The sequence below is a fragment of the Sus scrofa genome, chromosome 9 (genome assembly GCF_000003025.6).
Source record: "Sus scrofa isolate TJ Tabasco breed Duroc chromosome 9, Sscrofa11.1, whole genome shotgun sequence".
NCBI lineage: Eukaryota > Metazoa > Chordata > Mammalia > Artiodactyla > Suidae > Sus > Sus scrofa.
Window position 1 is genome coordinate 122,036,310 of NC_010451.4, and position 16,521 is coordinate 122,052,830.

At 37.9% G+C, this 16,521-nt stretch overlaps 1 protein-coding gene across 7 annotated transcripts in view; it reads right to left on the reverse strand.

Annotated features, from left to right (window-relative positions):
• Window positions 1-16,521, reverse strand: part of ACBD6 (acyl-CoA binding domain containing 6) — a 202,982-nt gene that overhangs the window by 123,260 nt on the left and 63,201 nt on the right. For all 7 annotated transcript variants that reach the window (XM_003130348.5, XM_013989658.2, XM_003357562.4 and 4 more), the window contains exon 4: window positions 11,379-11,461. In XM_003130348.5, coding sequence (XP_003130396.2) covers window positions 11,379-11,461 — 83 coding nt within the window. The remainder of the gene's footprint in view (window positions 1-11,378; window positions 11,462-16,521) is intronic.

Consider the following 16,521-nt stretch of genomic DNA (forward strand, 5'->3'; position numbering starts at 1 on the left):
TACTTCTTGGGAGGAATTTAAGTTCCTAATTGATTTACTAGATATATGACCAGGAGTTGCCAATTTGAAAGGTAAAGGATTACTATTCTGTCCAAATATAAGTTAGAAAATAATGATGTCATCTCATTGATCTCATTTGACTATGATTTCCAACATTCTATCACTTATGCCAAACACAAAATTCTTTTTTATATAGCCTTTATATAGAGTTGGCTCTTGAGCAATGCAGACTTGAACTCTGAGGGTCCACTTATACATGGATATTTTTCAGTAGTAAATACTCCAGTATTAAACACTCTATAGTTGGTTGAATGTATGGATGCAGAGGAATCTTGGCTATGGAGGGCTAACTATAAATAATACTTGATTTAACCTCTGCTTTATTCACAGAGCAACTGCATAGATACATATAGAGACTTTATACATCTATCTATAATCATTATATAATTGTTTTTCTTTCTTTCTCTTTAGGGCTGCACCTGCAGCATGTGGAAGTTCCCAGGCTAGGGGTCGAAATGGAGCCATAGCTGCTAGCCTAGGCCACAGCCACAGCAGCACTAGATCTGAGCCAAATCTGTGACCTAAAGATGTGGATCCTTTAACCCACTGCGCCAGGCAAGACACTGAACTCTGCAGCGATCTGAGCCACCCCAGTCAGGTTCTTAACTCAGTGTGCCACAGCAGGAACTCCATTATATAACTTTTTTTTTTTTTTTTTTTTTAACAGCCACACCTCCAGCACATGGAAGTTCCCGGGCTAGAAGCCAGGCCTATGTCACAGCCACAGCAACACCAGAGCAGAGCTGCATCTGTGACCTATGCTGCACCTTGATGCAATGCTGGATCCTTAATCCACTGAGCCATCTCAGGGATTGAACCCACATCCTCACAGAGACAATGCAGGGTCCTTAACCTGCTGAGACACAATGGGAACTCCCCCATTATATAATTTTTGATATAAATATAAACCATCAATATATTAGAAGTTGAGATGAAATGCCTACATTAAAAAATACATCTATATATATATATATATATATTTTTTTTCCTTCCTTGGCAACCCAGAAGTTGGAGTTCCTGGGCCAGGGATCAAATCCAAGCTGCAGTTGTAACCTATGCTACAGTTGCAGCAACACTGGATCCTTTAACCCACTGTGCCAGGTTGGGGATTGAACCTGTGTCCTGTCGCCGCAAGGCTGCTGAGGCTGCTAATCCTATTGTGCCACAATGGGAACTTATGCATTTTTTAAAAAAGCATGTTTAGTTCACAAATATAAAAAAAAAATCTGGCAAATCTTAATTTTACTCACAGGTACTTTTTTCTCTGAAGGAACCTACTTTTACTCAAAGGTTTTTTAAGTGGAGCTGGTGTAAGGCTTATGTGGGAGGAGGAAAACAGGTAAAGTCCACTCCTATATTAAGGATTAAATAGTCATAGTTGTCATATTTAGCACATTAAAAGTCTCTACCTTTTTTTTTTTTTTTTTTTTTTTTTGTCTTTTTGCCTTTTCTAGGGCGGGTCCTAGGGCACATGGAGGTTCCCAGACTAGGGGTCTAATCAGAGCTATAGCTGCTGGCCTACGGCACAGCCGCAGCAAGGCCAGATCTGGGCCACATCTACGACCTACACCACAGCTCAGGGCAACGCCAGATCCTTAACCCACGGAGCGAGGCCAGGGATCAAACCCACAACCTCATGGTTCCTAGTCGGATTCGTTAACCACTGCACCATGACGGGAACTCCAAAAGTCTCTACTTTTAATTAACGTCTAATTAAAATTTTAGATGTTACTATCACCTTCTAAAACACTGTTTTTGAGTCTCAATCTTATTAAAGACCATAAATGGGAGTCTAAACCATGATCCTTAAGTAAAATTTCATGAATAGCATCTCCTTTCTGAAACACTTCAATCCTAAGCCCTCAAAGAGGTAAAACACTCCTTGAGTAGCAACCATGCTCAAGAAGCCTTAGTAATGAGATCAAAGCACTTTAAGTGCTTTTTATGCTGTTTGTTGTGTTCTTGGAATAATTCTTGAAATCCCAGGTGCCAGATAAACACCTAGAAATTGTTTATGAAGTTGGTGTTATTTCCTTGATTCTATCACACATTTTTTCATATTTTAACATCTCTGATGGATCTTACGATCTTACAATTAATTAGTGACTTTTTTCCTTAATGGTGTTTAAATAATGGTGTTTTAAAACCAATGGTGTTTTAGTCAATAAAGTAATAAGTAGGTACCGAATACCTGGTGCCAAATGGACAAGAGAATGAGTGAAAGAATTCACATACACTGAATCACAATCCTCCCACGCAGAGTGTTACTATATCAGCATTTGGTTCCATGCAGTTATAGGAAATAGCTAGTTAGTTTACCCCTTCCTATTATGTAGTAATGACGACATCTTTCACAAAATAATAACTACTTTCAAACTGGGTTATATATCCAGTGTATTTAATTCTAGGATCAGAAAATTCTTAAAGGCCTCAAATAAAAACCTATTTATTATCTTATTTATATTGATAAGGTTCTCTTCAAATGAAACCACTTACATTTTAACATATATTTCTCACATTTTTTTCAAGCATGCAATGACGAAGGAAAAATCAATGCCCCAGGTACTTCTCGAAGATAACTTGTTATACTGGAAAAGTTACTTAGCCATAATTTATAAAAACACTAGTTACTAAAAATGCATTTTCACCTGTTAAAACCTGCTTAACTCTAAAAAAGCTGATTGAAAATTTCTGATACTTTAAATGTCCGTAAGAAAAAATGTAGTTCAGTTCTGATCAATCACTCTAAAACTAGTGCCCACTTCAGAAAAATCTATAGACTCCCTTGGCTACAGAGATGAGTTACATTCTCAACCATTAAGGTAAGTCTAAAATCAATAAAAACAATTAATCCAAGGGAAACATCATCATCAGTATATTGATAAATGAAAGACTACAGTCTCTAATTTCACCAGTGAAGTACATTTTTAAAAACACTAAATGGAAAAGAAATTTAATTTAAAAATGTAAACTGAAGATACTATATTAATATAATAACAACTATCAAATTCAATTTCAGTAATCAGAGATTATTGAATGATTCCTTAAACATCTCAGAAGCAGTAGAGCAATTATGAGCAGAGTTACTAATTATGTGACCTTGGGGAAGTAAACTAATCTCTTTGAATCTCAGTTTCCTCATCTGTAAAACAGGATATTAATAATACCAACATCTCCTAGGATCATTCTGAAGATTAAGTGGAATAATATATAGAGATAAATGAATAAATACATATACATATATTTGTAACACATGCAGTATGGTTACCAGCATACAGTAAGTGGTTAATATATGTTAGCTGACATTATTATTATCTTAAGGTTCTAGCATATGCTGTAATCAGGGGTCATTTTTCATACTCATATAACAATCAATTTACCTAAAAAATAATAATTAGACCTCCAAGGAAATAAAAATGGGCCAACTGGTTGGAGCAGAATCAACCAGTGGGGAGGGGAAAACTGGCATTAGATGAGATGGTGCAGAGCCCTGTAAGACATGTTGAAGGATTTAAAAATTTTATCCTAAGTGCTATGGGAACTCATTAAAGGGTTTTAAGCAGGAAAGTGATATGATGAGATCTGAGTTATAAATCTGGGGAAAAGACAGCAAAGGAAGCGAGAAATCCAGTTTGCAAATCTCTGCAGTGTCCCGGGCAAGAAAAGATAATTGTTTAGAGTACTGATGGTAACGGAGATGGTGTGAGAGCACTGATTATGAAAAGCAGATGAATTTGGGTTATTATGAACATGAAGAAACAGAACTTCTGATACGTTAAGACATGACAGAGTAGACCAATACGACACATATAGACCTAAGAATGAAATACTTTATATAAAATATGATAAAAAGTACTTATCTAATGAATATGTAAAATTTTGTATTAGGTAAAAATTTAAAAATAAAACCATGTAATTAAATGCAATAATGCCTTTCCAACACAGTACTCGAACTTCAATAATGACTCTATGGGACGTTCCAGTTGTGGCTCGGCATAACAAGCCCAACTAGTATCCATGAGGATGAGGGTTTGATCCCTGACCTTGCTCAGTGGGTTAAGGATCTGGCTTTGCCACGCGCTGAGGTGTAGGTCACAGACACAGCTTGTATCCCGCATTGCTGTGGCTGTGGTGTAGGCCGGCAACTGCAGATCCAATTTGACTCCTAGCCTGGGAACTTCCATATGCCACACCTTCAGCCCTAAAAAGCAGGAAAAAAAATAAATGACTCTATCACACAAAACTGTTACCTTTGTTAACACTTTTAAAATATCTTTAAATATATCTGTAAAGCATTTTAATAGAAGAAAAATTTATATTATCTGTAATACATATAACCATCTTTTATTATAATAGTAATAGTATAGCTATATGTATCTTTATATGTTTGCACACACACATGCGAAATTCTGTAACACGTAAGTCTAAATGCCTAGCACTTTACAGGTACAACATATGAATAAGGATGTAAGAAAGAGAGAGAAGGAAAAGATTAGAAGGGGAAGATAAAAAAGGAGAACAAAGTGGAGGAAAGGATGAAGGGGAAGAAAAAAGAAAGAAGAGGAGAGAGGAAGAGAAAATGGTTTTGGCTGAAGAATGACCTCTTCAGAAAGGGCTGTTGATCTGCAAACAGGTGGATTGCCTATATGCTTGGCTGGCATCGTGACATTGAGCACACAGGAGACAAATAAAGCACGTAGGCAAAGGGTGAGTATGAGAGCCAGGAGACTCTTACAACAGTTACTGTTTATGTCAAGACCTGCTTGTCCCAAGGGACCCATTTTCACATAATCTATAATTATCTCTCCGCTTTAATCGCCTTGTCATTCCTGAGGCTCTCATGGGCACTGGAAGAGGAAAAGCTCATTAACTAAACCTTTTCTCCTCTCTCCAGCCACCCATGGCTTTTAATTGCTTGGTGTGTTATTATCTAGGAGTGCAACTGGGATCATTTTCATAAGAAAGGGAGGAAGAGAGGAGGAAGGGAGCCTCGAGTCCCTGAGGTATGCACCACAGACAAACCTTTGCTTTCTCAATTATTTATGCCAGCTGAGGTTTTACAGGCTGAATAAATCCATAACTCAAGTTCATTCTGAGCAGTCAGATTCTCAAGGGGGAGCTGCCCACTTGCCCATACACACTTGTGCAGTCCTCAAAGAATAACCAGAATGTAACAAGACACATGTCATCCAATTTATCACCTATCACCAAAGTGTTAACACAGTGCTGATCACAGCCAACATGGTGAAATAGGGAAGGATTTCACTACTACAAGCCAAACAGATGGAGGGAAGCAAGATAATCTTTTTGGTGCTGAGGACAATGGTATCAATGGGACAGTAGTATCCAGAATGACTTGGCCTGCGAAAAGGATAAAAATCCAGATACTCAACTTTTTAAGTACAAAATATGTAACATGTACTCTTGATGCTGCAGAGTCTTAAAACATTCGTTAAAAACAGGTTAACAATGTGAGGCTCTGAATAAATAACTGAATGGAATTTTATACTATCTGATTTTATAAGTCACTTACAATAAAACCATTTATGTTGTAGCTTTTTCTCCAGTCACACCTTCTTCAGGAAAATTGTAGAGTACAATTTATGTGTGACTGGCTTTTATGCTACTTATATTCCAGTTTATATTTTCACCAAAAATACAAAATTATCACTTTTGTGCTAGTGGTTTATACTTACAGTCTACCATTTTATAATCAGGACTAGAGAACAAACAAGCAATGAAAAAAAATGTTTCTAAAATATTTTCAAGATCCATTACGGTTTAAAATTTTTAACTTTCTAAGTCAATGATGAAAACATCTCTTTAAAATTCTACAGGCTTTTGTGTTTGACCACAGCAGTGACCTCTGGTATTTTCTGCCAAAACAGTTCATTTGTCTCAGCGAACAACTAATCAATTCCAGAGCCCATCAATCATTTTAGTTGTATACTGGTCTGGTCTTGCTTAGAGAAGGTCCAGATGGCTGCCTGTGTAAGTGGGATTAATAAAATTCTGATAGATTACACAGTATCAAACCACAAAATATAATAGGGAAGATCAAATTTTACTGCAGGATGGGTTGGATACTGTACATGCTTCATTTGTTGTATTTTTAAATCTTGCCTTAATTCTTTCTCAAGTCTCAATTCGTGTGCCAACTTCTAGGTAAAACCTCAGTCATACAGGTCACCAAGTGATTTCTTATCAGGTGAGTCTGCATACATAGTGCAGAACCATTCGACCCTTTGCAAAGCCCTATACTTATTATTAACTAGAGCTTTTCCTGCCAGCCTGCAGTTTAAATGAAACACAACTGATCTCAACTCTAGAGTGACTGTGAATTACAAGATTTGTTACTCTTATTTCTACAGTTTCAAACACAGACCTAGCAGCAATGGCCTTCCCTTTCTGTTTTGCCATTTTGTTCTGCAAAAGCAAACAAACTGCACCTAATTCCACGGTTAGGTACTGAGATGTGCTTTCAGTTCCTTCCATCAGCCCTGAGCGCAGAGGTCTCTGCTGTGGGGGCTCTCTGCTTAATAAAGATACTAAAAAACCTGACAGTTACAAAATAACTTATTTTGTTCCACATACTGTTCCAGGATGTCTGGGTATTAATACTTAGTCCTTAAAATGCCATATGAGAAAGGTACTATAATTATTCCCATTTTAAGTAACTTGTTCTAGGTTACAGAGCTAATAAGAGGTGGAACCAGCATTTGAATTCTGGAGTTTGGCCCCATAAATTTTTGTAGTTAATTAGCCTCACCTTATATTCCCTCCATTATACTAAAGAACAATTAACTAGCTTCAGAATGAAAAATTAGCATCAGAGCTCTGGAATATTAACGCTGATATCTGTACCTATGACATTATATTGTCACTTTCTGTGACAGAGTGGAAATAAAGGTCAGAACCAACACAGGCAGGGGGCAAGCTCAGAATTGACCCCAGTGGCCCTTGGCTCAGGAACATTTACAATAAAACTAAAGTGGGCCTTATCACCTACAATGCATATTAGTCAGGAGAGCTGCCACAACAATGGAGCCCAAGTCTTAGTAAATGGATTCATCAGATAGTGATTTTCCTAATCTTCAAAAATGTGAAAGAAAGTAAAGTTTATATACTAAAGTATCCAAACGGACCTTCAAAATACATTATGTTCTTTTTAAAAACAACAGTTCTATAGACGAAAACTTTTCCTTTCATCCAAGTTTACCATTTGATATTTCTTTTTTTTTTTTTTTTTGTCTTTTTGCTATTTCTTTGGGCCGCTCCCATGGCATATGGAGGTTCCCAGGCTAGGGGTCTAATCGGAGCTGTAGCCACCGGCCTACGCCAGAGCCACAGCAACGCGGGATCCAAGCCGCGTCTGCAACCTACACCACAGCTCACGGCAACGCCAGATCGTTAACCCTCTGAGCAAGGGCAGGGATAGAACCTGCAACCTCATGGTTCCTAGTCGGATTCTTTAACCACTGCACCACGACGGGAACTCCATTGATATTTCTAAGTTGAGCATATTCTGCCAAGAAACTGCAATTAACTTCAATTAAAGCTGTTTTCTCTTAGTAAAATAAAACGCCAGATACATCTCACCAAAGTACAAGCAAAATTTGATTACATAAACTTCAATAAATAGCCCGTTTCCACTGTTAGAGCTGCACTCTTACAACTAAGAAACAAAAGGGACTATTATCTGGTCCTTCACTGGAATAATCCAACATTTCAGTATATAATAATTTTTATTGTGATCTGGCTTGTCACACACTGGAATTCTGTTAAAGAATGAATTCCCTAATATAAGAATATGACTAGGGAGTTCCCAACGTGGCACGGCGGAAACGAATCCGACTAGGAACCATGAGGTTGCTGGTTCGATCCCTGGCCTCGCTCAGTAGGTTAAAGATCCGGCATTGCTGTGAGCTGTGGTGTAGGTGGCAGATGCAGCTCAGATCTGGCATTGCTGTGGCTCTGGTGTAGGTGGGCAGCAATAGCTCCGATTAGACCCCTAGCCTGAACCTCCATATGCCACGGGTGCGGCCCTAAAAGAACAAAAGACAAAAAAAAAAAAAAGAAAGAATATGACTAGTTGCTGTGATTTCTGATCTGCTGTACTTTGTGTACTACTAAAAAAATTACTGTTTGTAATAGTTAAAAGGCTTTTAGTGGCTCTCTCACATTCATTTTCCTCACCGTTTCATATATTAACAGTAACTTCCAGAATACAAAGATTTAGATCCTGTTATAAAAAGACTAATACTTGGAAGACTTAATGACATTAAGGCCAACACTAACCAGTTTTGCCACGAGAAGAGGTTCATATTTCACTTAACCAATAAGGTTTATTAAATACTCTCACATGTAGACGCTATAAACACCAAAACATACTATTTGAAAGTGAAGAAGCTGAGAAACACAAATATCCACAACGTTTCATCTCATTTTAGTTTCACAATAAATGTGTGCTGAGTTGAATTAAAACCTCTACTTTATGAAAATAAAGTTCTATTATTTTATTATTATTTCTCATGATCAAAATTCTAAATGTTGATTTAACTCTGAGTCACTTCTTTAAGAACTGGGTAGAAGATAAGCAGACAGGCTAACTTTTTTAGTACAGTTTAAAACTCCAACTACCCAGGTATCTACTCTCACACCAAGTGCAGCGCATCTGATCTGCTTTCTGTTCTGCAGGGCTACTGTGATCAGTCATGTCACTGGACATTCCCAAAGAAAATGCATTCAACGTGTCATTGTGAAAAACACTTGGGTACGGGAGCCTTAAGAAAATCAGCACACAAAGTAAAGATCACTATTATTTACAGATAAGTGATCGAAATGATTAGAAAATACAGTGATTTGAAAAAGGCAAAGTTAAGAACTCTCTCAATTTATCTAAGTAGGAAAGTGGCCTATACATTTTTAGGAATAGAGGTGAGTGAGGATGGGAATGTCACAGGAAAAAAAACCCAGAAGCTCTCTGCTTTCGCAAAGGGCCATTAGGCTAACTGTGTGTAAGCAACAGTCACTAAACTATCAGCTTCCTTGAGGGAAGCAGTGGGGATACCTCCCCAAGCTCTGTGCATTTTTACTAGGTACCTATTAAGTCCTGGGAACGTCCCCAGATATGGAGTACAATTCCTGCCCTTCAAAAACTAAAAGTTTAACAGAAAGGATAAATTTTTTAAAAATTACGATCCACGGTGGGATTATGTCATAAATGCTATAATGAATGAAAGTGTGAACAAAGTACAGAATATACAAATTAATATACAAAACACATTCTGAATCTATAAGGGTTAAGGGGAAAGGGAAGAGAAACTCTGAAAATGTTTTTTAAACTGTTCTTCCTCAAAACTGTATAGGCTCCTCAGAGTTCTCAGGGCCCCTCCAAGGGATCAGTGTGGCAGATGTACTCCAGGCCAACAGCACTCTTGAAGGGCATCTTTATCTCCCTCAAATCTCCATCAGGCTTCCACGATCCCACCCCAAAGAAACATTTAATCTTAGTAAAAATGGTTTATGTGCTATGCAAACAGATTGAATACAGGTCCCCTCGTAATTACTGATTAACTAGTCACCAACTAGAAACTATGATTATTTAAAGGTTTTGTTTTGACTCATAGCAGTATTAATAACTTTCTTCCTAGAATGCTACCTGGGAGTTCTTATCACTATATCTCTATGTGGTGAATAATGCAAGAGTGAAGTGTAAATTTTTGGTACAACTTCCCTTTCGTTCTACGAACACAGACATTTCCCTTCAATTTAGGTGCTGTCAATTTTCCACTTGAAAACTGGAGCCCATTTATCTCATGTTAATAAGAAAAAAAATTCCTATAACTCAGAAAGGGCAAGAGCATCAGAAATTCCCATTTCTCATTTGTTTGTAAAGTAACAATTGTAGAAGAATGTGCCACATGACTTTAAAGCAGGAGAGAATCCTTTTCCTGATGTACACAGTGCTGAAAGAAAACAATTATCCAATAAATTCTATACACAAAACAAAATTTAAGGCTTTTATTACATAGCACGACACGACCTTTAAAAAATATTGAGTAGTAGTTTAAAAAAAACATATATTAATCATAACCATTTCTAAGTGTACAGTTTAGTAAAGTATATTTACACTGTTGCACAACCAATCGCCAGAAATTTTTCATCTTATTAAACTAAAATGCTATACCCATTTAACAACAGTGCTCCATTTTCCACACCCTCTGGCTCCTGACAGCCAAGTTTCTATGAATAATTGCTCTTGATACCTCATATAAGTGGTGTCACACAGTACTTAATTCCTCTGTGATTGGTTTATTTCACTCACAGCGCCATGTCCTCAAGATCCACCCATATGCTAGCATGTGTCAGACTTTCCTTCCTTTTTAAGGCTGAATAATATCCCATTATATGAATATACCACATTTTGTGTATCCATTCATCCATCTATGGACACTTAGGTGCCTTCTAACTTCTGCTATTGTGAACAGTGCTGCTATGAACAAAGCTGTGCAAGTATGTCTTTGAGATCCTGCTTTCAATTCTTTTGGATCTAGAATGAGAAACAGAATAGCTGGATCACACAGTAATTCTCTGTTTAATTTTCTGAAGAACCTCCAAACTGTTATCTGCAGTGTGCCACTTTACACTCCGAAATGCTTTTTAATTTGTAGCTAAATAAACTACGGAAATTAAAATATTTTTTAAAATTAATAATATTTTGAGGAAAACTAGTAAGAACAACAAAAATCATATTTTTTATTTTTTATTTATTTATTTTTGCCTTTTTAGGGCCACATCCATGGCACATGGAGGTTGCTAGGCTAGGGGTCAAATGAGACCGGTAGCCACTGGCCTATGCCACAGACACAGCAATGCCAGATCCAAGCCACATCTGTGACCTACACCACAGCTCACAGCAATGCCATATCCTTAACCCAATGAATGAGGCCAGGGATCGAACCTGAGTCCTCATTGATACTAGTCAGATTCACTTTCGCTGAGCCATGAAGGAACCCCCAAAATTCACAGCTTTAGATTGAGACAAAACTTTGCCCTACCAACCACTGACATGCGAGAAAGGTTACCATCTGTCACTGATTTAGACACTTAGAGATTTTTAAGACCATATACATAAAAATTTATTTCCTGCCATGTATTATCCTTCTAGAGGCAGCACCAAATCAGTTTCACGTTAAGAAAAAGTTCTTCACAAACGGAAGCTTTCAGGATTAAAAATACACACACGCATACGCATATATATACACACGGAGAGGTATGAGTATACCCCAATTACGGAGGATCCAAAGAGAATTTACCTGATGATTTCCTCGTGATACAGAGAACTAACAACGGGCCCGCCAAAACCAGTATTCGTTTCTTTTCCTTTCTTCTCTGGTAACTGGGAGGGGGAAAGGTGGAAAAAAAGATGCATGGATTAGAGCTGTGTCCCTTTACACCAGTTACAAAATACTACACGTCGCTAAGGAAACACTAAATATTTGCTGATTCGCCGTTTCTCCAAGGGCCTAGCGTCAGTTTTAGGAGGGTACTGAAAAGGCAAGAGGACTCAGGTCATCAGAGCAGTGGAACGAACTCCCTCTAGCAAGGTTCGTCCACTTCTGCCTTCCGGAGCCACCTAAAAGCCATTCCCCTAGCGGGTTATGTCAGCTGCATTCACTGTGGAAAACACGGACACTCAGTGTGGAAAAATGAAAACAAAAAATGAAATATAAATACCAGACATGAATGTGACCAGGAAAATCTTCTCTAACAAAATTAGAGTTCCCACGTAAGAAGGAAACTAATAAAACTCCAAACACCACCACAAAAAGTAAGGAAAATATTTTTAGGTGGCAAGAAGGACGGAGAGAAGGAAGGGAGAAAGGCAAGGAGGTTCAGACATAAAATAAAAGGAAAAAAAGCAAACTTAGGGAAACATTTTCCAAAATAAGTATTCAGTAGGCCTGTGCCTCTATGTTCCCAAAAAGCACATGATTAAGACTAAATTTTAGGAGTTCCCATTGTGGCTCAGTGGTTAACAAATCCAACTAGGAACCATGAGGTTGCAGGTTCGATCCCTGCCCTTGCTCAGTGGGGTAACGATCCGGCGTTGCCGTGAGCTGTGAGGTGTAAGTCACAGACGCGGCTCGGATCCCATGTTGCTGTGGCCGTGGTGTAGGCCGGTGGCTACAGCTCCGATTAGACCCATAGCCTGGGAACCGCCATATGCTGTGGGAGTGGCCCTACAAAAGGCAAAAAGGCAAAAAGGCAAAAAGGCAAAAAAAAAAAAACAAACAAAAAAAAAACCTAAATTTTAAAATAAAATTCTTCTGAAACATGTAATGTGGAAGCAGCGAACTTGGATGCTATTATTGTCAGAAAGATCATATTGCAACCTCTGCAAAGGCCCACATCTCCTGCAATATTGATAGTTTTTAGACCATCCTTCAAAAATAAAACCTCTGACTCTGAACATAAATATTATCTTCAAATCAAAATTAAATACTTTAACTGCAAAAATAATTAGTGTGACCTCAGGAAAATACAGACAATCCCCCATACATGTGTTTTCATACTTCAAAGAAGGGGTTTTGTTTTATTGTTATGTTTCTGTTTGTTATCTTTTGGTCTGTGAACTACTGGGCTGAGGAAAAAGATCCCAGAGGCGACATAACCAACTGAAGTTTCAAGAAATGGTGGAAGTTTTTGAGTTAAGTAACTTGGTTATCAATTTACGACAGAAACAAAGGGACAGTATCATAAACAACAACAAACATCACGATTAAATAATAAAGTATAGAAAGTACAGTAGTCTGATGTTGGCAAAAAAGAAGCACAAAGGGAATGCCAGGTCCCTCTCTTCTCTGAGGATGATTCTTAGAGAATAAAGGCTGCAAAGAATTTTGGGGATAGAGAACATTTTTCCTAAAAATGCACAAACCAAGGAAGAACTTATTTTATTTAATCTAATCATATTCTAAACACATGCTCCATTAATAGTTGAAACATACCTGCCACTTAAGAGACACCTGCTAAATAAATGACAAAATTGGAAATTTCCTGAGAAAGAACTGACCCCAGGAAGATAACATAGCAGAAAATCTGGGTTTGCAATCACTTTTTAGAAACAACACCAAAACTGTGATCTATGAAAGAAAAAACTGCTATTAGTCTTTATTAATAAAAATGTCTGCTCTGTGAAAGACATGGTTAAGAAAATGACATGACAAACCACAAACTACGAAAAAAAAAAAACCAAAAAATCTGCAAAACACATATCTATTAAACGGTTGGAATGCAAAGCGTATTTTTAAAAATTCTCAAAATTCAATACTATATATTCCCACCAGCAATGTAAGAAGGTCCCAATTTCTCCATCCTGGCCAACACTTGTTGTTCCGTGTGTTTTTTATTACGGTCTAAGTGTATGTGACATGTCATTGTGGTTTTGATTTGAATTTCCCTAATAACTAATATTTCATGGGATTTTTGGGGCTATTCTCTTTGAAGAAATGTCTACTCAAGTTCTTTACCCATTTATTAGTTATCTTTCATTGTTGAGTTATGTGTTATTTATATATCTGGATACTAGATCTTTATCACACATATGATTTGCAAATATTTTCCCCCTTTCTGTAGGAGGGCTTTTTATTTATTTATTTATTTATTTATTTATTTATTTATTTATTTTTTGGATAGTTTTTTAAAGTAGTTCATTTGGAGTCAGGATTAAGATGGCACAGTAGGACTGGAGCTCACTTTCTCTCATAAAACCAACAGCTGAACAACCTTCAACAAAACAGACTGCAAACTGTCAAGAAAGATATCATACTCCAGAAGACAAAGAGGAGGCCACATTGAGAGATGGTGGTAGGAGGGCAGTTACCCATATAAGCAACCTCATACCCATCAAGTAGGTGTATCACAGACTGGAAAGTAACTATATCACAGAGGCTCACCCATGGAAGTGAGAGTTCTGACCCCATGTCAGGTTCCCCTGCCTGGGGATCTGGCATTGGGAGGAGGAGCCCCGGAGCATTTGGTATTGAGGGCCAGCGGAGCTTGTACTCAGGAGCTCCACAGGCCTGGGGGAAATGCAGACTCCACTCTTGAAAGGCACGCACAGGTTTTCATGTGCACTGGGTCTGAGGACAAAGCAGAAACTCTCACAGGAATCTGGGTTGGCCCTTCCTGTGATTCTAGGAGAATTTCCTGGGAAAACATGGGGTGACGGTGGCTCATTGTGGGGTAAGGACATTGGAGGCAAAGGTCTCAGGAATAATAATCAGTGTGAATTACTATAGAGGTAGCCATTTTGGAAAAACTTGGCCCCAACAATGAGGGCAGAAAAGCCCCAGGCTGAACAACAAACCTGGTGGGAACATAGCCCCACCCATCAGCAAACAGGCTGCCTAAAGACCCCCCAAGAACACAGCTGCCTCTAATCACATCCAGAGACAAAGCCCCACCCATCAGAGGGATAAGAATCAGCTCCACCTACCAGTGGGCAGGCACCAGTACCTCCCATCAGGAAGTCTGCAGCAAGCCCCTGTACCAACATCAGCCACAAGGGGGTCAGACATCAGAAGCAAGACAGGGTACAAACTTTTGTCTACAAAAAGAAGGCCACAGCAAAATCTATACAAAATGAAAAGGCAGAGAATTATGACCTCAGATAAGGGAACAAGGAAAAAACCCAGAAAAACAGCTAAGTGATCTGGAGACTACCAACCTCCATGAAAAAGACTTTAGACAAATGATAGTAAAGGTCAATCAAGATCTTGAAATAAACTGGAGGCAAAGACTGATAAATTACAAGAAACACTGAGCAAAGAGATAGAAGAGTTAAGGATTAAGCAAGCAGAGATGTAAAATGCAATAACTGAAATAAACAATTCATTAGAAGCAACCAACAGTAGAATACAAGATGCAGAAGAAAAAATAAGCGAGGTGGAGGAGAGAGTAGTGACAATCACTGATGTGGAACAGAAAAAACATATTGAAAAGAAATGACAGTCTAAGAGAACTCCGGGACAACATTAAACACATCAACGTCTGTACTACAGGAGTGCCAGAAGGAGAAGAGAGAAAGGGCCAGAGAAATTGTTTGAAGAGACAATAGCTGAAAACTTCCCTAACATGGGAAAGGAATCACTCACTCAAAGCCAGGAAGCACAATGAGTACCACATAAAATAAACCCAAGAAGGAACATTCCAAGACACATATTAACCAAACTGACCAAAATTAAAGACAAAGAGAAAATCTAGAAAGCAGCTAGGGAAAAGAAACAACATACAAGGGAACCTCGATAAGGTTATTGGCTGATTTTTCAGCAGAAACTCTCCACGCCAGAAGGGAGTGGCATGATATACTTAAAGTGATGAAAGGAAAAACCTCCAACCAAGATTACTCTACCAGGCAAGGCTCTCACTCAGATTTGAAGAAGAAAAAGCTAAGAGAATTCAGCACCTCTAAACCAGATTTACAACAAATACTAAAGGAACATCTCTAGGTGGAAAAGAAAAGGCCACAAATAGAAACAAATATATTACAAATAACAGGCTCACTGATAAATGCATATATATAGTAAAGGTAGGAAATTATCCACACACAAACATGCTACCAAAACCAGCAATCATGAAAAGAGGAGGGTAACAAGTGCAAGACACTGGAGATGCACTTGGAATTAAGAGACGAACAACTTAAAACAATCTGATGTGTACACACAGACTCCTCTATCAAAAACTTCATAGTAACTGCAAACCAAAAATCTACAATAAATACACACACAAATAGGAAAAGCAATCCAAACACAACACTAAAGAAAATCACCAAATCACAAGAGAAAAGAACAAGAGAAGAAGGGAAGAAAAAAGGCCAACAAAAACAAATCCAAAACAGTTAATAAAATGGCAATAAGAATATACTTAGTGAATAAGAATATATCAATAATTACCTTCAATGTAAATGGACTAAATGCCCCAACCAAAAGAAAGAGACTGGCTGAGTGCATACAAAAATAAGACCCATATATATGCTGTCTCCAAGAGACACAATTCAGTAATAGGGGCACATACAAATTGAAAGTGGGAGGATGGAAGAAAATATTCCATGCAAATGGAAATCAAAGAAGGCTGGCATAGCAATACTCATATCAGACAAAATAGACCTTAAAATGACTACTATAAGAGACAAAGAAGGACATTACATAATGATCAAAGGATTATCCAAGAAGAAGGTATAATAATTGTAAATATATATGTACCCAATATAGGATTACCTCAATATATAAGGCAACTGCTAAGAACCTTAAAATGAGAAACTGATAATAACACAATAATAGCAGGGGATTTTAACAACCCACTTACAGCAATGGACAGATCATCCAGATAGAAAATCAACAAGGAAACAGAGGCCTTAAAGGATGCATTAGTCCAGATGGACTTAACAGATATTTA